Below are 21,462 nucleotides of genomic sequence, written 5' to 3'. Positions count from 1 at the left end.
CATGTCCTTGACATCAGTGAAATTGCTTTTGTTTTTCTAATTCAAGAATATAAAGATACACCACTTATTGGCGTACTCGCGACAAGTAGTATCGTGTTCATTAGCGTTGTGTAAATAAAAGTCGTGTTCTTGGATTTTCTTGTTTATTTGTTCGATTTTCCCAAAGTAGGTCAGCAGCATTGCGATGATGTCCCAATGCGACCAGGTTTAGTAAAAATTAGGTCAAAATGGCGGGTCCACATCTATTACTACAACGAAGGACTGTTTAGAGTTAAGAGAAAATTTCATTGACATTTACATCTTATGAAACAGGCAGGGGCACCTTCAGTGTTACAAAATGCTTCCCTTCCGAAGTTCATGTGATATTGATATAACACAAAAAGTCAAAATGACTGGCCCACTTCTGGTACATCAAGCCAGGGCTAGCTACAGGGAGAGTTATGGTTTAAAAATATGCCTCTCGCACCGACTAAGACATTTTCTTTCAATTTGGAAAACTTCGGCCTCCATTCACTATGCTCTACACTGGTATAGTCGGTAAAGAGAAAGACTACGCATATTACACAATAAATCTGTGAGAGAATTTTCTTTCAAAATGGCTTCATGTATGTTTGGGTCACTCTGACTTTCCACCCATGACCCAACCTAGGAAACATGGTGAAGATTTGAAAACAGATCCGCAGATGTGCAGTTTGCCTTGACCCCAATTATCATCCGGGTCAAATGAGGATAAGGCAACGCGAGTTTCCATTTCGGATTGAACATTAGGAAAACAGCTATCACCACTCACTTATAAAGAACTACAGTACAAGTGGCATGTTGCGTGCTGTCTAGAACGTGTCTCTTAGATCTGCCGATATGAAGAGTCGATTCAGCACAAACTCAGCATTCCTTAGTTATGATTTGACGCCCAAACTTCCCTGAGGATCCTTAAGGTTCAAGGATGGAAACTAAGATGTTGATAGACCACATTCTACTGCTTTAGGGTGTTGTTTTACCGATAAGATGGACAGAAAGCAATCTCCAAGCAGATGTATTGAGGCAAAAGCGTAACGTTTCTGAAGCTCCTGATTCCGAGAGCAGCAGTTCAGTTCAGTTCATCCTCGTATGTACGAGGTGCCACGAAAAATGCTGCCCCACACATCTCTATCGCTAGCATGGCGGCCAGCAGCTCGAGGTCCTTAAGAACAACTTCTTCCTCCAGCACTTTATAGAATGACACACTATGGCTATGGGAAAAGGCGTTACGATGTTGGCTTAATACATCTGCTTGGAGATTCAGACAGAAAGAAATGCTGTTTGTATTGTCTTTTTGTCGTAGATATATCGTAGATCGATGTATTTGAGAATGAATAATCCAAGTAGATATTATTCCTTAGTTCTATTTCTTGTGCTGTCTGGAAACATTTCGTCGAACCGTCCCGTCCACATTTAATCGATATTCGTCATATATGTTGTTACATATATGGCATAGTTTGATTTGCATATGAAGTGCCATCTAGTGGGGTTGACATGAACAGCATGGTGTGACGTCATGAACTTACTATGATAAGTTTGGCGGAATTATTAATAACTTAGCCATTTTGCATTAGGTCCAGCTCGCCGTAAGGCTTACTTTTACTACGGTTATTGTCCATACTTTTTGCCATTCATTCTCAACATGTGCGCTTATCAGACCCAATGCAGGTGATAGTCTGCCCTATGTTATTTCTCTTAACCAAACTTTAAATATGTGGCGTTTGTAGCGGAGTTTGTAACGGTGTTTGTGGTTTGGCAGTATATCTCTAGCTATGAGTCTATGCACCAAAAAGTAGTTACTCAAGCAACTGGATATGGTTTTGGAAACCATCTACACGTCACTTTGTTATTTGATTTCTTGTTGTTTTATTTCATGTCGTTATCATTATCTCTTGACTTTGTTATTTAGCGTTTTGTAGTACTGTATGTGTGTCCTGATTTTGTTTATGTACATGAGGAGAAGACCTCGATAAGCAGGGTCTGCTTTCCGTCTCATCCTCTTTAAAGAAATGTGAATAAAAAAAAATTCCAAAACCATATCCATGATCCGGTTGCTTGAGTAACTCCTTTTTGGTGTATCTTATTACCTGGATGTCTAACCTACATCGACCTATGAGTCTATAATTGATGTGAAATTTGGCATATGGCTAGGTCTTCAAATATGAAAGATATGATAAAGATAGATTTTATGCTTCCTGGAACTTTTCCTCGGAAATTCCGGTTTTAGTATCTCTAGTTGTCAAATTGGAGAGTTTCAACCAGGGGTAGGTTGAACTGTGGTTGAACTGTGTTCTTGAGGATCTGCCTATGTGAAACAACAACGTTAAGATGCAGAATCTTGAAGGGAAGTATTGGCTGAGGACCACCAAGAGTAGCGTAGAGCACTACGGAGAAGACAAAACCTTGACCAAGGCCGCTGGACGTATACACAAATAGCTGAAGAGACCTCGGGGTCTCAGTAGGGAATAAATCACATCAGATATTGTGCAGCATGAATATCAATTTATTTTATAGTCAATGCTTTGTACAAATAACCCATATGTACCATCACGTCATCAGTGATTGCCTTTATCCGCTCCAGCTACTGTAACCGGACCGGCATAAACACAATACGTTTGTTGTGTACACAGGCAGATTTGTGCCGCACAGAGACAGCCCGAACATCCCGGGTTTGAACAAGAGATTTCTCATACATTCCACGGAGATTAAGAACGTACCATAAGGTCATGTTGATTTGATTATATGGATGGTATCCTCTGTGAACCCAAAACTGATCCAAGCGAACGAATACTAGTATAAAAAAAATTGGCAAAAAATGGTGCCTTCAATATCAGATTTTTAAAAGTAGTCAGGAAGGTTGAATAAATGACTGATACAAAGCAGTATGGTCTACTAAACAATAAAGTCTTCAATAAAGTTCTCTTTAAATGTTGTTATTTCACATCTTCTTCTTTGACTTTGGGACGGACTTTGACATTCTACGACTTAAGTATCCATGTTTCGATATTTTTTGTGCAATATACGGCATTTCTCTGCTCGCTTTGCCTTTTCCGCTACAAAAGCAGGTTGCTTACGCACTTAACGAATAAGCCTCCATTATTGACGTCACCACAGAAATCTGTGACGAAATCCGCAAAATATCCGGCACTATCCCGCCATTGGATCCCGTCCTGCCCGGTCACTCTACCTGTTTACACCTAACCCATCCATGCATGAAGCTGGAGAGTCAGGCGACACACAAAATCCTGCATTGTTTCACGTATTACTGGGGAAGACAGGCTCTAGGGTATCTGCGCATCTGGCCACATTTCAAGACATAACGCTGTAAAACATAAAACTTACTAATACATAAATTCATAATGCAAGTAATGATGTCACATGATTGGTAGATATCGATATTGAAAGCAGATAACAGTTTTTTTTCTTCTATTTGAATTCATATATTTTTTTCTATTTGAATTCATATTTCCCTCAAACTACTTTTGATACGTAACACACCTTTATTCGGTGAAACGACAACAGATAGCAGTTTGCCTCTACATTATTCCTGTGAATCGATCATTGGTTCCTGAATGGCTTCCTTTACCAGGTGACCTCCCCGTGTGCACGCATTGTCTAATGGACCCGTCCAACCAGGGTTGAATGTGATCCCCCCGGGACAGGTCCGCAGTAATCCTTTGCGTACCTGGCGGAAGCACGCAGGCGTGACAGTCCGTTGTGAACTCGTCTCTGCACACAGGCACAACGCGCTGACTTCGTCACCCTTTCTTCTGTTTAAACGTTAAGCGACAGCATGGGGAAGGACCAGAAAATACGGACGATGTTGATCGTCTTCAACGTCATATTCTGGGTAAGTTTGAACACTCCTTTTGGCCAGGTTGTTTGAGATTGGGGAGTGGAGTTGTTGTTTGTGGGAGCGGTTATGGCCCCAGGCTACTGTATTTTGCTGAGTCTGGTGACTTCTTTTGAACGTCCTTAAACCCATTTAGTTTCACAAAGTACACCCATTTCTTACACCCCCATTCATGTTCTTTGTCATTCTGGAGAGACCCTTGTATCTACAATTGTTTGGAAGGATGTTAAGGGGCAACAAGATACTAGTAGTTCATGAATAGACGCCAAAATGGACAGGTTAATTTATGCAGATATTCAGTGATCCCTTGCTGTATCAGAACAACGATTTCCGCCAGGCTCAACATGTACCTAGCCCTAAAAAGAATTAGTTCATATTTGAGCATGTCTCTCGTACCAAAGTAAGACAACCCTAACGTACAGGGAAGACGTACGTATCCACCTATGATAGAACATGAACAGTAACCTGAGAATGACACTTTGAAACCTAAGTCAACCGTGCAAATCGTACATCCTATTGTAATTGTAAAGAAACGGGCTTACTATTACAACTTACCACATAAGTACAAATAGAAATTCTGATGATAGTTTGAAACAGAGACATGGTTAAGATCAAGAGAGTTTTGTGAGTCGACAAATAGGCATGCACTCGATGCCAAACGTACCAACGCTTTATGCTATTTCATAGTTTGCATAATATGGCATGAAACAGTTTTGTCCATGTTTTAAATCCCGATATGTTTATCTCAGTTGCAAATTCACATCAGCTCAGAACTCGACAAATATGTTATAAGTTTTAAACCGGCTCATATATGATAGGGAATGATACATTGGTCGAAAATCTTTTTACGCAGCATGATGTCGTGAATTAAATCTGTAAAGAGCTTAACACAATTCACCGCACAAACGACTCGTTCAGGAAATAGTTTCTGGGTCATTTGTTCCTCGAAGATTAACAAAACCACACTGAGAACACCTCAGTATTCAGTAACTCTCATTTTATGTAACGACATCAGTACAGGGTTTCCAGTACAGCCTAGATAATCTACCAAATTTCATGCTCTTTTGGTGCAACGTTGCGCATTACATGAGATATCTTTTCATTAGGCACATGTTTATAGTTGCGTTACTGTAAAGTAACTGTTGCCTCTGTACCCATATGCACCAAACGTATGAAGAGAAATGTGATCCTCTGAAATCAAACAGGTTGCAGAAAACACAAGGTCTTGTTTTGTCTGCGTGACGCCGCCATCTTGAAAAATGGCGGATCATGCGTCAGGTCGCCCTACTCGTCTCACAACTCGTTGTTATTTACGAAAACTCCGACGAAATTTCGTACATGAAAACTTTGTTTGCAAAACATATTGTATAGATTTATACGTCGGTTTCAAAAAATCATATTCGCTATTGAAAACTCGTTATTTACAAAACTACCATCGAAAAAGTTAACAAGGGGTCAGCCCTTGCCTCCGGCAACAGAAATGCCCGATTATTACCGGTTCGACGACTTTTGAAACTGACTAATGCGGTGGAAGACAACACCGTCGCCTGTTTGATTTGCAAAAACAACCTTTTAAAACAACATCAGTAGCCTGACGTTCTCGAAATGCAGGAGACTGTTGATATTGAAATGAGAAACAATTCACTCCGAGTTCGTTTGTGTCTAAAGACAACTTCGTAAGCATGAGAAACATCGGGGAAACATTCTATAAGAAAAACGGCAGAACGTTTGTCTAGATATATACATAGGACAACGTCAAAAATATTGCATTGCGAAATTTGCTTGCATTCCAGACCGTATGGTCTTTATTGCCCCTTTTCCTTTACATCATCATCATCGGTCGACGTGATCAAATGTAGACATGTTCGCACATGTCTACACACGACGGGGTTATACCGCCCCTTACGGGGTGACATACCCTTTCGTAGGCTAATTACAAGACGGGGATGCGCCAGGTCTCCCGTCCGGGTGAATGATGTAATTCACCATGTGGCTGATACGAGACAGAGGTTCGCCAGGCCTCCATCCGGGTGATTTGAAGTGAATCACCAACTCCGGACAGAAGGATTTGCACCAACGCACACCGCACCATCGCACGTGTGGGGGTTCTTTAACGTGCATGGGGTATGGCTCTCCCCATACACGGGACCTCCATTTAACGTCCTATCCGAGGGACGACTCATTTTTCACTTGAGTAAAGTGAGGAAAGTCGTGTAAAGTGCCTTTCCCAAGGGCACAAGACCGGCAACACGGTAGGCGGATTCGAACCGGCGACCTCTCGATCACGGGCCGAATACAATACCACTGTGCTACGCGGCCCCACAAGTGGGGCCGCGTTTCCTTTACACTACATACAATATGTCTAATACAACGCAATTGAGGCAATTTATAGAAAACATCGAATACAAATGTTTAACAGGTGGTTATAAGACATACTGTATATAGTGTTCTGTCGTTATATCATAAAGTCCTAGGATTACTTTTAACCATTGAATTATGTATAACATATCGGTGCTTTCTCTTTTAAGAATATACGCTCAGGTGTACGTAGGGTGGATTATATCGATATGACGATATGATAGTTACTACAACTATATGATTGTATAGAATAACAGTATAGCAACGATTTCTGCTGAGACTATTTCCATTAAAGGCTTGTATACTGATGACCATTTTAACCTTTAGATGAAAGTCTTAAAAATTAAACATACATGTAGCTCATAATCCGACTATTGCGTTCATGAAAGAGCGGAGTATGATTCACTTTGACGCCCTCAAAGTCACCCCCCTGTCCAAAATGGCGGATCGCCAAATTGAATTCCAAAATGGCGAACGAACAAAAGAAATTCGCTTTAGGCGATGTAACAAAATGTTTGCAGCTGGCTCAGACTGGTACCGCGGGGTTACAGAGTTTCATTCGATCGAGTTCTGTAAATCAATGTTGTGCTTAGAGATACACGTTCCCCTACTTACTGACAACACTGCTAACACGAACTTACCCGACAGTACTCTACCGTGTACAGTAGCCTTCGGCCCCAAGTTTATGAGGATGATGGTTCAAAACTACATCAAGAACGCGTTTAAACTAATTATGGGTGGCGGCATATTTGTATATTTTCGACACAAAATAGTCTTGTATCTCTTTGTCTTTCTTTATTGTATTTTTTGCGATCTTTTTGTGTGTTGTCAAGGTTTAGTTTAAGCTGTAGGATTGAATGCGGTCCTAATCTAAGTGCATCCCCATCGTGTTATCTATTATTTATACGGCTTGGCTAAAGATATTGAACATGAGCACAGAACCAACACCCTTCTGAATCGAAATGAATGACTTTGCGTGCATGCACAGATTACAGTCATCAAAGCAAGCTTCCAGTATTTTTGACACTGCTGCAACTTACTAATTCCCTTTCATGCTTTACTGAATATGTAATGCGATGTCAATAGATATCAGCTAGGCTTATTTCCAATGTGATGACGTTTTTGCATAGATTTGAGGATAAAATATGTTAACTTGCGATTTTTCAAATCAATTCTTCCCCTTTGAATTTCATCTTTTTCTAACTTGAAGATTCTTTACTCAAAATGTACACTTGACTCAAAAAGTATGTTTTTCAAAGATATTCTAGTTCAATACATTAAAAATGTCATATGTATGTTTTCCTAATATCTAGATTATAGGTGCGCTTTTCCTCTGCGCGGGACTGACGATGCGCTTTGAGTACTACCGCATGATACGAGCGTACCCCATCTCGGAGGAGATGTACATCCCTGTGTTCTGTCTCATGGCTCTGGGCGCGTACCTCATGATCATCACCTTCTGCGGCTGCTGCGGGGCCGCCTCGTCCAACAAGTGCATGCTCACCACGGTAGGATACTTCAGAGTTGCGTCGCCTGAGCTTTGCGAAAATTGCTGTGTCAGGTGTAAATGTCCTCATGTCATTTTGGTCTGGCCTTCTTCGCGGCTTTCCGCTGTGATTTTTGTGTCTCACAGCACCGTAAGTCGAGAAGCTGTGATTGATACTTAGGGTATTATTTGATAGGTTTGAGGTTTTCGGAAAAATGAAGATCAAGGTCAACAATGGACTCCCTAATTCGTTTTATTTATAATTGGTACATGCATGTGTCGCGGTAGTCTGATATCCATATTTATTAGATATGTACTGTACATATGTACTCTTAAATCTCTGAATCTTACGAAAGAAGCTGAGCAATTGAACTGTTGATGAAACAAAACACCGTACCATGCTACTGTTATCAGGGTAAACGGGCAGAAATGTCGTTTATGTCACGTATCTCGCTTTGAACTTACAGTTTGCCGTCCTCAATGGGTTCATGCTGCTGGTCCAGATCGTGACGGCCATCCTGATGCTCGTGTATGGAGGCCAGGTGAGTGTTCTCACGAGAATAGGCGAGAGAAAACGAGAATAGTTGAGTTCTGTAGTCCTTTTATTACAATTATGCAAGAATGTGGTAATAAATATAAATTACATGTACACTGTCAAGCTCTACACTAATTCGATAAGCATGCTGTTGTTTTTCGATAAGTAGACAACATTGCCAAATATCTAGATATACATGACTTTCTTGCACGTTGACAGATTAAGATCTGGATTGGAGACATCTTTGAGCGACAGCTGAGGCAGCGGACTTCCCTGGAAAGATTCGACGAAAGATACAAGAGCTTCCTCATCTTCTGGCAAGAACACGTAAGGAACAGTCTTGAGGAATCATACTGTAGAAATTGATATTATAGACAAAGGACCAACAACAAAGCTACCCGCCTTCTCTCTCCTGACTGGCCGGGTAAATTATCTCAGTTAACTTATGTCAATGTTTTTGCAGTTGTAGGTTCAAAGAATTGAAGAAAGAAGGTTAAGACAGAAGATAATGTTTATGAATTATCCAAAAGGTCTAGAATTAGGTTTAACACAAAATTTATAGGCTTTTTAGCGTAAGTTCTAAAAATTACATTAATAGCACATTCGTCTACAATGCTTTGTTTAGCTGACGTGCTGTGGCCTGAACAGCAAGGACGACTGGAGGGACCCCCTGGGCAGCGAGGCTCGCGCCACCTGCCTGTGCATCTTCGACGACACCACCGTGCGGGACAGAGAATGTCTGCCGCACGACGACAACGGCAACACGGTCTACGTCTACAAGGTAGGCAGCTCGGTTATCTGGTTTTAGCTTAGATTAGATGTGTATACTGTAAGCCAGAGTTTGCAGTAGTTAACAAGCAACTACATTGTACTTTAGCCATATTTAAACAGTTTTCAGGGAGACACGATCGAGCACAACGTCACAATACGTCAGAAGCTCAGCTGACAATGAATAGGAAATATTCTCATAGTAATTTTTTTTGTCTCTTCCAGCCATGCGTTGATGAGTTTTCAGCCTGGGTCGGGGAATATATGTGGATCATTGGAGGGATCCTGCTGGCGATTTGCCTCCTAGAGGTACGTCTTTCCATCAACATTTAGTTTGTGAATCAATTTTTTACCATGTATTCTCACTTTGCCGGATCTTTTCTTTTCCTAGCCATTTCCTCTGGCCTCGTCCTTGATCATAACAAAGTCGCCTTTTGGTAATAATTCTGGGAATAGGGATCTTTGTGTAACAAATACTACTACAAATACAACTACTACTTACCACTTTAATAGAAGGGATCTGATACTGAATAGCATATAATGGCAAATATTCCATAGATATTCATGTATGCTTAGTGAATAACACATGTTTTTGTCCATTTCTGCAGATAGTGGCAATTATAGGCGCCTGTATGCTGCTTCGACGCTGGCGGGATGAGGAAGGCTACGTCATGTAGCGGAAGTACGTCATCAAGCAGAAGTACATCATGATGTTGACAATATCTTCAACATGACAATAGCCATCATAATAAGGATACTTGATGTTTTATCAGAAAAATCCATTGATTGTGTGTCTGAACTTAAAAGAAAACTTATAACCGGGAACCTGTTATATCAATTATACTGAAGATAGTGAACAATGTTGATAGCAAAATGACAATGGTTATGCATAGTCACAGTATCGGTATATGGAGTCATTACAACTCACTATCTTCCTTTTCGAATTCTCTCCGTTTGTTTGGTCATGACACATGTAAGGTGGATAGGAACGGGACAGTTTGTAACAAAATTTACATTGATAGCCAGGTAAACGTTGCTAAGTTGGTGACGTTCTATTGCTAGTATTAAGTATTTAGAGGTGAATGTACAGGGCAGTGTGATTTGATTCACAATTGGGTTATTATCTAGTATATAGTTCAAGCACATGATGATTACGCTTTTTGAAAGTGTGATAAGAATATACAGATTGCATTAAATCCGTATTATTAGTCCATGCAATATTAAGAATTTACATCCTAATTGACAAAGTACTCTGTAACCGATGTAAAGACGTTGTAAGATAGGGATGGGGGGGGGGGGTTGTATTAACACTTTTTTTAGTTTAGTCTTGAATCTTTAGTCAGTCACAGTTTTCATGTGTTATCTGCTAATTAACTTGATTTTAAGATGATTAAGTTGGTCTCAATTCCAACACTTTCGTTCAAATGCTTCCGACGAAACAGTACCGCGAGATAGTACATAATAGCATTAGAACTAAACTTTGTTTCATATATAATCTTATATATCAATCTTTAAAAGTGGCCGATTCTGCAGAATGATCACACTGTACCTTTCCTTATTGTGGCATTTAGTTGTGAATATTTTTTTGTAATATTAGCATCGGTACATTTAGGGTATGTTTTACTTCGAGAAGTAAGACGATATGGATGTTGTGATCAGACAGTATTTGACTAGTGGACACTGACATGCGACGAAGATGATGAAAGTTGACAATTGTCCTATAGAAATTACAGTTCCTTTTAGCATAGGTCACTGACTAGTCATGAGTGAATGATTATTCTGTAACATAATTACCCTTATGTTTTGTTCTTAAATTTTACATTGTCTCAATAAATAGCAACTGCATTGTAATTTTCAATGTCTCTTGTCTACTTTTATCAACTGTCAATAAATAAAGTCCTGATGTTGCTATATGCCGGTCGAAGGATTACAAATGGGTATCAACGGCTCGGTCAAACTGCCTTTATTTACAAAGCCGAAGAGAAAATGGAAAATGTTGTCTTTATAGAAAAGACAACAAAGATAAGCAATCAAGATCAAGTATCTAAAAATCCTCTCTATACACGTACCCTATTAGATCGCCACACAGCCCTAGAAGTAGTCAATACAAAACTTTTAACTGTCTATTTTTTATTATCTAATGTAATCAGACAGAAACAAAGGAAGTCTTGGTTACTCCGAGTCGTGATTATGAGTACTAACAGTAATTGGAAAGAATGGTGCTCAGTTAAGACAAATTTAACACGCAATGTTTGTCATTCTGAATTGTTTATGTACAAGTTAATGGAAATCACATTGATTATAAGCAGACAGAAAAAGAAACAACCGTTAAAATTAAATGTAGGGTACACATAACAGCAAGCATAATCTTCACTCGTGTCAGTTGATAGCATGTCAACCAAAGTCGACATACTAGCGACAACCTTTCAAACCCCCTAACCCCTAAGTACACAAATATATCAAATTTCGTCTTATCATTTTATTTACCCAAAATCATAACTATAGATTCAAATCAAAGAGGGCTCTAGATTTAACATCTGAAATGCCGGTTTGCAAATCACGACAGGTAATAAAAAAGGTCAGAGAAGAACTGTGCGAGATTCTTTTAAGTTATGCCTATCTTCTAGACTGGTTGAGTATACCATGGTTTCAAGAGATACAAAACCTGCGTCAATGACAATGCAATACTGGTGTTAAAGTGGAAAATGAAGTGCCAAGCGAAGCCATGTTAGAATACAAAACTGAACCAAACGCATCAACAAACTCAAGAGCAGAAAATAATCACTACCTCTAAAACATCCAAGTTTGAAAAGAAATGCTAACCTATTCTTCAATACGTATTGGTGATTACGTTATCTAGTCTTGTACTAATGATCTTGATCTCTCGGCATGTTCCTGGGCGACAAGACCTCACACCACCGCAGCTTCCTTCCTCACACGGCGGATGAAGAGGATACCGGCAACAATCCCGGTGAGCTGAGATAAAGACGATATGAATGGTCATGTTTGGTTAGATGAAACTGTAACAGCAACAACAAAAGATTTCGTTGCAAAAATCAATATTTCCATCTCTAGTGTCATACTGTGGTAACAAAGTAGTGATAATTAAGATGATCAACAAAACAAGGGCCAGGCAATTGCATTACATTTTGTCATTGTATCACATCAAAACTATTCATTAGCTTTATTCCTATAATGGCCTGATTTGGCCTAATACGATGCATAAATCATCAGAATGAATAGCAAGTCTGTTAGATGATTGTTGTATCACAACAGCAGTGATCCAGCAGCCTAAAAATTATAGCTGCTGTCGATGATGAAATAATATCGCTGTCTTGATCCAGATGAAAACGATGGTTGTGTGCGTGTAAAGTTACATGATTGAAATCAAGTAAGAGATTAACATAAACAACACCTATCTCTACTCAAACCACACAATCGCCGAATCATTAAAGATGACATCATAGAATCAACAACCGTTACGTTTGATTGAAACACACCGATCAGTGTTGAAGGTTGGGACTCCATTGATCATCACTGCTGTTTGATGGATCTGATTGAATTTGCTGGTTATTGGAAAACAGTGATCTCTGTGCTAAACACGCAAAGATGGAAGCAACACAGCTGCAGATATTAAGCTACTGACAGCGCCGTTATAAAAATGACCTGGTCTATAAAAGGTGCTAGGTAGTATCTGCAAGTCGACAGCGTATGAGATGACACACCACAGAGAAAGCAAAAGAGATCTAGATTAAGGCAATAAATAGTTGGTCCGAATGAGCTAAGCGAGGAAAAGCTACAAGCTTTTTGGCACAAAGGTTTGCGAAAGCTGCAGGAGGCCACTCGTGAACTCGGCGCGCACCGGGGTCATGCTTCGTTCTCCTTCGCTGAGGGCTCGGCCTCCTCCGCCGGCGCGGCTGGCGACAAGGGCGTGGTCTCCTCCGCCTTGCCCTCGGACTCTTTCGTCGTCACAGCCGCCTCGACCTCGGGCTCTTTGGGTGGCGGGGGTTGGTCTTTTTCTTTTTCCTTCACCAAAGTTTCTCCCTCGTCCTTTGCCGTTTTAACGGACTCGAGAGGAACGTCTTTCTTTGGTTTCTTGGCTTTTATCGGAGACTTGAAGCCCGACAGGAACGTTTCATCACCATTGCCGTACTGTCGGATCAGCTTGATGCCACAATAGATGCCCAGACACTACAATATATCATAAGGAAGACTGTGCACATGTGGAATATACACGGGGGAGGGGGTGGGGGCTTATTCGGTGTCGACTTTTTTATGACCAACCACCTTAATATTTTCATTGTATGTTTTAGAAAGTTGAAAGAGTTTAAGAACTACTGAAGATCCAAAATATTTCATGAAAATAAAAAATGTTGATTACGAGAACCTACTTTGCCAAATACCTCAAGTCATAATGGGTTGGTGACATACTCGTCGCCATAGGAAATTTTATATCTTGTGTCATGTTCAGGTGTGACGTAATCTTGGATTTGATGGAATAAAACAGAAAAGATTAAGATAAACAATTGCAAGTGAAGGTCACAAAACATCCACAAACCTGAACGAGGCACACTGCAAACCCAACAATGCCGATGACGATGATGTGGTTCTTCAGCCAGAGGGAGATGTTGTCCCAGCACGACTAAGGACAGAGATTAATCATATACAAATGTGACAATTCATAATCAAAGATAAAGGTAGCCGTACTAAACATCTGTTTCATGCACTGCTGTCAATGCAGAAACTTTCGCGGTGGTTTATTGTTCGCGGTTTTCGCGGTGGCCGCTTCACCTCGAACTTAAAACCACCGCGAACATTTTGTCTATGACAGTAAGAGACTACAGTGCATGGTGCTACTGCGAACTTAAACCATCACGAAAAGTCCTTTTTCCCGCTACCGCGAAATTAAATCTCCGCATTTACAATATTTTATGTTCTATTTGAAGTTGCTTTTGGTCAGCATAAATTAAGAACCATCGGATGGATTGTCATGATATCTAGCACATCGGTAGTTCTTAAGAAGACAAAGGCAAGGTCGATTGTGCTCCCTGGTAACTTTCCTAAGTACTGCAGCAGAACGTCGACGGTCATTTGTCCTGGACATGGTATGATTCTGACCCTTTTTGACCTCGTGTTCCAGTTCCTTGATGAAAGAAGACTTACCTTGTAGACGCTGAGGTCGCGATCGTGCCTGTCCTCCTGACACTTCTCGGTCCAGTCGTACTGGTTGACGTACCGGTCGATGGGGCAGGGGCAGCTGTCCACCTCCTGCCAGTTCTCCCAGTCAAACGGCGTGTTCAGCCCGCAGCAGTCCATCTAGGATAATAGTAGACACATGTTACACTTGTTTGTTTGTTTGTTTATTCTTTCTCGATCATGTCTTTCAGAAAAGTATGGGAAACACGGGAATTTCCTCCTTTATTCAACAATTCAAGTCAAACCAATTATTGTATTCATCAGTATAGAAATGTCAATACAAGGGAGTTGGGCCTATAGTAGGCTATAGGGTAGCTCTGTAAGACATAATATCGAATATGATATGGAATTTTATATAATTTTCGTTTTAGACTGTGCTGTAAAAATTACGAAGTAGCATACAAGACACCTCCTTCGTCCTTTAGTTACTGCAGAGGGAACGAACGCGATGGGCAATCACAATGAGTGCGTTCCTTCGCGATAAGGGTATAAGGGGTGATCATTCATGTAGTAGTTTGTCACATTGGCGTCATCTGTGTGGATTCATTTGTTGCGTTAACTTCACGTTCTTTAAAATTCAGGGTAAAAGCTTTTAAAAGAGGCTCACCCTTCTCTGAAAGTACACCACGGCGTCCTGGAAGGAGTCCGGGAAGTCGTCAATGTACCGTCCGTTGAAGGTCCGACTGAAGGAGTCCCGGATCCACCGGTCAAGCTGAAACGTTAACAGTGATCTCAGGGCATTTGGGTTGATGTTAAACGGGATATTGATGCCATTATATAAAGAGAATGCTATGTCTCGTCCTGATGGAAATGGAAATGGTGTGGTTTGTATGAGACACGTTAAGAGACCTTTGTATAAAACCACACAATAAAGGAGTTCACCACGCTTGGTAACGGGCCAACACCAATCCATCACAATTTCATAGTTAACGTACCTTCACCAATATAGATACTAACGTTACCCTCACTATTGATAACCCACAAATATGTACAGTAACAACGAGTATGACGTTCTGAAAGAAAGTCCCTTTAATATCTCGTTGGATGTTTTCGGACAGAACTACGCATGTGCACGTCTTTTGTCAATATGTGCTACACGAGTCCCACCGATAGTTGTTGTTGCACCGTCTACCAGGTACGGCGTGTACTGCACAACACACCGACCTCAACTGAGTGCCATATGGAGCTCCTCGCTCCTTGTCTTTCTGATAGTTCTTCCAAGTAGGACTTAAGACACCTTATAGTAAATGCACATTTTAGGTGATCGCGGGATCCTTTATTTACTCCATTAGCGACCACATATTAATTTTGTGATTAGCTATTCTTGCCTGACATACAACATGGGCATACAACAATTTAAGTACAAGAATTTATTACAATCATTCACAGACTACATGTAAGTTGACAAGACGCTCCTGTGGAAACTGGTCCTGCTGGCAGATCGATTGAATGCTCTATACAAGATTCTTTCATATACGTCTACATATTGACCTGTACATGAAAGTCGTTCACCTTATCACTAGATAAACTCTGTGTGAACTTACCTCTCCCCTGTAGACCCACGCCAGGGTGGCTGCTATCACCTCCAAGATGAACATCAAGGCGAGGAGACCGACGTACTGACAAAATGAAATGAAATGATCACCCGTTGTTCTTCACTGTCACACCATAACTACGGAGAGTTTTCAAGTTCTGAACTCAACATGTCATCCAGTCGTGATGAAGTTTCTATTTCAAGTTCAAGTGTTGTACATTAAAGTATACGAACAAAATATACCTACTATCTGCAAGTCATGCTAAAATACTTAAAAAGGTACCTGAGTTCTCACAAAGCATTAAAGCTTGACACTGAAGATGTATTGTACATTGTGCGTTAACAAATAATTTTGTATCACCTGCTAAATGAAAGTGTAGTGGTAATTGACGCCGCTAGATAGCGACCGATTAGCAACAGTTACTAAAACTGGATTTGTGATCATTGATATAAGCATGGTTTAAAAGATAACAATGATTTAATATTAACAATGATAACAATGATTTAAAAGATAACAAAAACACAAAATGAAAAGCAAAACAAGAATATGGGGATTAATCTTTGAAATCCGATGAAGATCTGTGAAATCTTTTATCGTTTTGCGGTCACAGGGAAAAGGGAATCTCAAGCAACCAACCAGTAAGTCAATCAATAAATCAGTCAATCTATCTACCAAATTTGAATGATTCCAATCAGTCAATCAATACATAATTCAATCAGTGGACTCACTGCCTTGAGGAGCGTGGAGTTCTCCCTCATGGCCCCACAGCAGCCCAGGAAGCCGATGGCGATGGTGATGACACCGACGACCATGAAGACGTACGCAGCCGAGTAGAACCAGCCCAGCTCCAGCGTCACCACCGGCGCGAGCCCCGGGTCCACCCGCAGCCAGATGCCGATGGCAAACAGGGCAAGCCCGGCAATCTGGGGACAAATCGAAGCTTGTTTATATGTCTTAGAATTCAATAAGGTTTGTATCAAAAGATTGGACGTTCAACCGTTATACTTATAAAATATCATAAAACAGATGTACTACATCCAGGGACTGATAAGAGAATCGTTTGAAATTAATGTTGTTTGAAAAAGTTTTCATTACAACAAATGTATGCTATGTGTGAACTTTTTTTCGTAGATTTTACAAGTGCATTCGACCGAGAAAAGAGACATGTCGGGCAAATTTTCACCATGCTTTGTATTAAAAAATAAAGATATTGTATTTGAGTAAATGTTGTGGGCGCGCATTTTGGATATCGTACGGTCTGAGCGGCAGCACATGTGTTGAATCAATAGCTCTCACCACACGCCTGTTTACGTCCTTACTACAGTTCGTTTATGACCTTTGACCTGTCTGCCTCTAATGACCTTTCACCAACAGTACAGCCCAGTTGTAATTCAACATTTATGGCCTCTAGTGTAATGCCCTGAATCAAGGGGTATCAATACTTTCAATATAATTCTTAAGAATATAAAAAAAGACACAGGTCTGCAAAATGTGCTGTGATAAGAGTTAAGACCAATATTAACGCTTACTCTTTTTTTTCTCACAGACGGGTTCAAAAGTACCAATTAATCCAAATTAAGGGGCGCTGTGTACCTACTCTTAACTTTAGAAAACAAGAAAACGTTGCATGGTCGACCAGTTAGTCTAACACGTCGTGATCTATATACATTAACGTATATCTGGACACAGATTGAGTTATAGGTAGACATTATTGGTCCTCGTGTAAGACGTCTAGCCGCCTATATATTTGACTTTGGTATTAACTAACGGACAAAGGAAGGCACATCATGTGCTGTACTATACGCTGCCAATGCAAAAATTTGAGTGTAAAATTTTCACTATATTCTGATTTCTAAGATGAGGCGACTTTCACTAGTGAATTATTCAACACAAATATAGATTTTGTAGAACTTAATCATCTTCCCAACGACGATATTTTCACTATTATAGTTCATTGTTTGTCATCGTCTCTCATAAAATATACAGCACAGACCAACAATACTGAGGAAAAAATCAAGGACCATCAAGTTGTTTCAGAATAATACTCTCTGTACACTGCACTACGCGCTATCTACTAAAACCGTTTGCGCTAAAGATTATTTCAAATATGCCATTCCCGAGTCGTTTTGTATTCTTTGTAACCAAATATTCCAGACACTCTTAACGTATATCCAATAGCTACTTCATTGATGGGGTTTCAAAAAGGCAGAACTGTTTACGTCGAGCTACTGAGGCGACGCAACCAATGTAGCAAGCTATAACGCCCCCCACCCCAGAATTACCTTGCGTAATATTCAAACTACAGCTCAAACGATCGTTTAAGATCGTCTGGTTTATCACAATGATATATATAAATCATGTTAAGAAGCAGCGCAAAGTTTTAGGACCACAAGAAGACCATTATGTCAGCACCAGAGCAGGTTGTTGAAAGCTTCTTTGGAATAGATTCATCGCCAGAAAAGTGTACGATCATTATTTGCTCAAGGCCTCCACGCCTGCATGGATGTACAAACTCACAGTCACCTAGCCTTGCTAATGAATAGAGCATCCAACACACACAGAAGTTCAGACATGCACACATAATCAGACGAACTTACCCAGCAGAAGAAGTTGAACGCGAACAAGAAATACCTAATCATATTGCTGGCCGCCATCTTGTTTCAAACGACTTTTTTCTCTTCTTTGCAGGTGAGCAAAATGGCGGGACGCTAACGGTTGATGAGTTAAAGTTTAACCAACTTCGCTGTGACATCACCTTTTCTGTCAACACGGTTGACAAACAGAGAACTGGGGCGAGGTCACGTGACCATTTCTAGTACCTGGGCTGTACCAGACTGTAACAGGAGCAGGTTGTAAATAGGGGGAAGAAGACAAACGGTAAACACACGTCGTAAACAATAGTGATCGTGCGGGATGGTATTTTTTTAGGTTCTTACATAAAACTAGACGTAAGTAAGGGCGAGTCATAACGTCACTGACGTCAGCGTTTGTATGGCCAAGTAACTATTTTCAACTAAGATAAACAAGTTACTCAGTATTCACCACATATTTGCGTGTCATCTGTGCCATGGTACGTTACGTCGGTCATTATTGTGAAACTGACTCATCCTCTTTCTACTGCAAATATGTTTCTGTGTAGCTGTGTATTTTGTGAGGCTTATGTAACAAAATTTTCTAGCCATCATAACAGCAGAAGGCTTGGTGTCTGGCGAGACGGTTCGTCACACAGCAGCGCCCCCTGCCGACTTTAACATGCACAATTACTGGTTGTATAATATTAATAACAGTTATGGTATTATGGTTAAGACATTTGATCCAGTCACACAGGCATAGTCTACACAAACCAGTTGGTTAGTGTGCAGTGAAATCTTAATCTTAAATCACACACGAACATACGCACATATATCCATACATACAGGGGTGTACAAACAGGCGCGCACACACATACATACACATACTGACAAACATACTCACACACATTCATGAGGCGCGCGCGCGCACACACACACACACACACACACACACACACACACACACCCTCTCTCTCTCCCTCTCACACACACACATACATAATATACTCTGGTGTACACACACACACACACACATGCACGCACACACACGCGCGCGCGCGCACGCACACACACACATTCACATCCACACAATCCACAAACATGCCAAATACACAGGAACATGCAAATCATTCAGTGTAGCTGTCTTTTTATATCAATTTGCCTTAGTTGTGTGACATTTTTCGATACATGACAAGACTCCCAAAATAACAATTTGCCATAGCAGCACGTCCTTACTTTAGATTCGCGACCAACGTAATAACAAATACTAAAACAGGAACAGAAACAATACAAAAACTTGGTGCGTGTTACTAACAACATGTTCCCTGGCTCTATCATATTGTCCCAAATGAGACATCTGATTACTTGTTAAAAAGTGGAAATCAAATCAATTGAAAAAAAAAATGTACACCAATGCACTAAGTGTGATATGAAAAATACATGTGAAAGAACATTATTTTCAAAGCTAATTGACTTTCTTACATGAGGTAATGGTTACCTGTATTGAATGCAGTAAAGTACATGATAAAGTAACTAAAATTAACAATATTAATATCCACGTTTCATTTTTGGCCAATAGCGAACGTTTTGGTCATTCTGCTACTTCTACTTTGACTGGCCAGGCTCTGATACAAACGACTTGATATTTCAATTATTCAACTCTGGTGGTAGCAATTTCTTCAATAACAATTGTTTTACTGTTTGGAATGTCCAAGAACTACGTCATAAGATATATTCCTCCGTCAATAGGCAAAAACATGGCTATGCGATACCACTGGTTTCCTTGTCCGCCTGTCGCAATAGGACGCAGGCGAAGATGATCCCAAAGACCTGTAGTTTGAAGCAAAAAGGATGTAAGTAGGCTGTTTCACATAGAGAGCAATGTGTATATCACTGATGTTACGCTTAATCATTTGACAAAAAAATTAAAAGGTGAAATTTGTTCCGGATACTAACAAATGACTATGTATGCACTTAAGTTTGTGTTCTTGGATATGATGTTGCTACACGGAGTTCTATAAGCTACGTGTTCTTTGTCACAGTAGGACATCGCTACCATTACCGTCTGAACTAATGCACGTTGACTTGTGGCTTAGCCTTAGCATTGATAATTCATTCCCGAATGTTCGTTGTAAGTGGCAGCAATGAATGATACACCTTAAGTACCATCATAAAGCGACGATTAAAAATAGATTATAAGTTGCTAGTCTATAATAAACGGTTCTGCATCTACGTTACAAATACCAATGCGGGACTTCTTTGAAAGCAGTGGAAAATGAATATAAAGCATCCACTCACCTCTACAGCAGCGACCCCCAGCGCCACCGCTCCTACGATGATGATGTTCTGCTCCAGGTACAACTTCAGCTCGTCCACGCACGACTGAAACACAATTATTGTGCCAAATGTTACACGTGGGATCAAAAGTTAAAAATTAGTCGGCACGAACGTTCCAGAGCACTGTTCATCTTTTCTCAAGATGATTTCACCTTAACTCAAGGCCAGGAGTAGGACTTTCTTTTGAAAATGTCTAACACAGCTAGTGCAACAATGCGAAGTCATTCAATTGGACCAAACTGGTTTGGAATGGGTTTTCGTGCAAATAACAGAAGTGTGCGGTAATCCGTTGTGCAATTATCTGGCTTCTACTGTATAATATCGCTTTCTTTTGGACGGGCGATGTCAACCTATATATTTTAGAGTCTGAACAAGAGTATCAAGAAACATTGAGAATAACAAGTGATAGTTCCTCACCAGCCTGTACTCTGTGCCGCCTACATCTTCGCACTTGTTGGTGCCCAGATCCGCCGTGGGGCATGCGCAGACGGTTTGTGCACTGGGGTCGGCCCAGTTGTCGGGAGAGGTCAGACCGCAGCACGTGAACTATAGGGACGGAGGGGGGTTGGGTCTGTCAGTATCACTCATAAGGAATGTTTACCGCAAGTTCTTATCCGAGGGCTAATTGCAAATGACAAAAAGTGACAGACAAACAATGGTAAACAGTATACAGTAGTAAGCGATTAAATCTAGTAATAAATTCATATAAACTAAACAAAGCAAAAACTGAGCTATTGGGTTTGACTTCTTTTTCATAAATACATGATGTATATTACCAATATCACTCGACAGGCAATGTACGATTT

The 21,462-nt window shown here is 40.5% G+C and overlaps 2 protein-coding genes and 1 long non-coding RNA gene across 4 annotated transcripts; 1 reads left to right on the top strand and 2 right to left on the bottom strand.

Moving 5' to 3' along the window:
- Positions 1–3,685: 3,685 nt before the first annotated feature.
- On the top strand, positions 3,686–10,869 carry LOC118413862 (CD63 antigen-like). Its single transcript, XM_035817447.1, has 7 exons — positions 3,686–3,868; positions 7,543–7,737; positions 8,183–8,257; positions 8,470–8,577; positions 8,876–9,031; positions 9,244–9,327; positions 9,627–10,869. Exons 1-7 carry the CDS (start codon positions 3,812–3,814, stop codon positions 9,693–9,695), a joined length of 744 nt encoding a protein of 247 aa, XP_035673340.1. The 5' UTR covers positions 3,686–3,811; the 3' UTR covers positions 9,696–10,869.
- A 97-nt stretch (positions 10,870–10,966) lies between these two features.
- On the bottom strand, positions 10,967–18,486 carry LOC118413861 (CD151 antigen-like). Of its 2 annotated transcripts, XM_035817445.1 has the most exons (8): positions 18,347–18,486; positions 16,478–16,672; positions 15,759–15,833; positions 14,822–14,926; positions 14,182–14,334; positions 13,577–13,660; positions 12,881–13,209; positions 11,914–11,994 (listed from the first exon to the last, which is right to left on the bottom strand). In XM_035817445.1, exons 1-7 carry the CDS (start codon positions 18,401–18,403, stop codon positions 12,886–12,888), a joined length of 993 nt encoding a protein of 330 aa, XP_035673338.1. In that variant the 5' UTR covers positions 18,404–18,486; the 3' UTR covers positions 11,914–11,994; positions 12,881–12,885. The 2 variants fall into 2 exon arrangements, with proteins under 2 accessions (XP_035673339.1, XP_035673338.1); XM_035817446.1 differs by lacking the exon at positions 12,881–13,209 and having other exon boundaries at positions 10,967–11,994.
- Positions 18,487–19,449: 963 nt separating this feature from the next.
- Positions 19,450–21,201, bottom strand: LOC118414979. Its single transcript, XR_004831047.1, has 3 exons — positions 21,074–21,201; positions 20,618–20,701; positions 19,450–20,149 (listed from the first exon to the last, which is right to left on the bottom strand). It is a non-coding gene; the product is annotated as an uncharacterized LOC118414979 (long non-coding RNA).
- Positions 21,202–21,462: the final 261 nt, after the last annotated feature.

The sequence above is a fragment of the Branchiostoma floridae genome, chromosome 4 (genome assembly GCF_000003815.2).
Source record: "Branchiostoma floridae strain S238N-H82 chromosome 4, Bfl_VNyyK, whole genome shotgun sequence".
NCBI classification, from domain to species: domain Eukaryota; kingdom Metazoa; phylum Chordata; class Leptocardii; order Amphioxiformes; family Branchiostomatidae; genus Branchiostoma; species Branchiostoma floridae.
Note: the sequence above shows the minus strand (reverse complement) of the source record. Positions and strands in the feature narration are given on the sequence as shown.

Bases quoted from the DNA above. Each gene is read 5' to 3' on its own strand.
- LOC118413861 (XM_035817445.1), bottom strand. From the start codon at position 18,403: ATGGCGGCCAGCAATATGATTAGGTATTTCTTGTTCGCGTTCAACTTC. The intron at 14,927-15,758 runs GTAAGTTCACAC...TTAACGTTTCAG, and splicing joins CGTGGGTCTACAGGGGAGAG to CTTGACCGGTGGATCCGGGA. The intron at 14,335-14,821 runs GTGAGCCTCTTT...CTATTATCCTAG, and splicing joins TGGTGTACTTTCAGAGAAGG to ATGGACTGCTGCGGGCTGAA.
- LOC118413862 (XM_035817447.1), top strand. From the start codon at position 3,812: ATGGGGAAGGACCAGAAAATACGGACGATGTTGATCGTCTTCAACGTC. The intron at 7,738-8,182 runs GTAGGATACTTC...TTGAACTTACAG, and splicing joins ACAAGTGCATGCTCACCACG to TTTGCCGTCCTCAATGGGTT. The intron at 9,328-9,626 runs GTACGTCTTTCC...CCATTTCTGCAG, and splicing joins TGGCGATTTGCCTCCTAGAG to ATAGTGGCAATTATAGGCGC.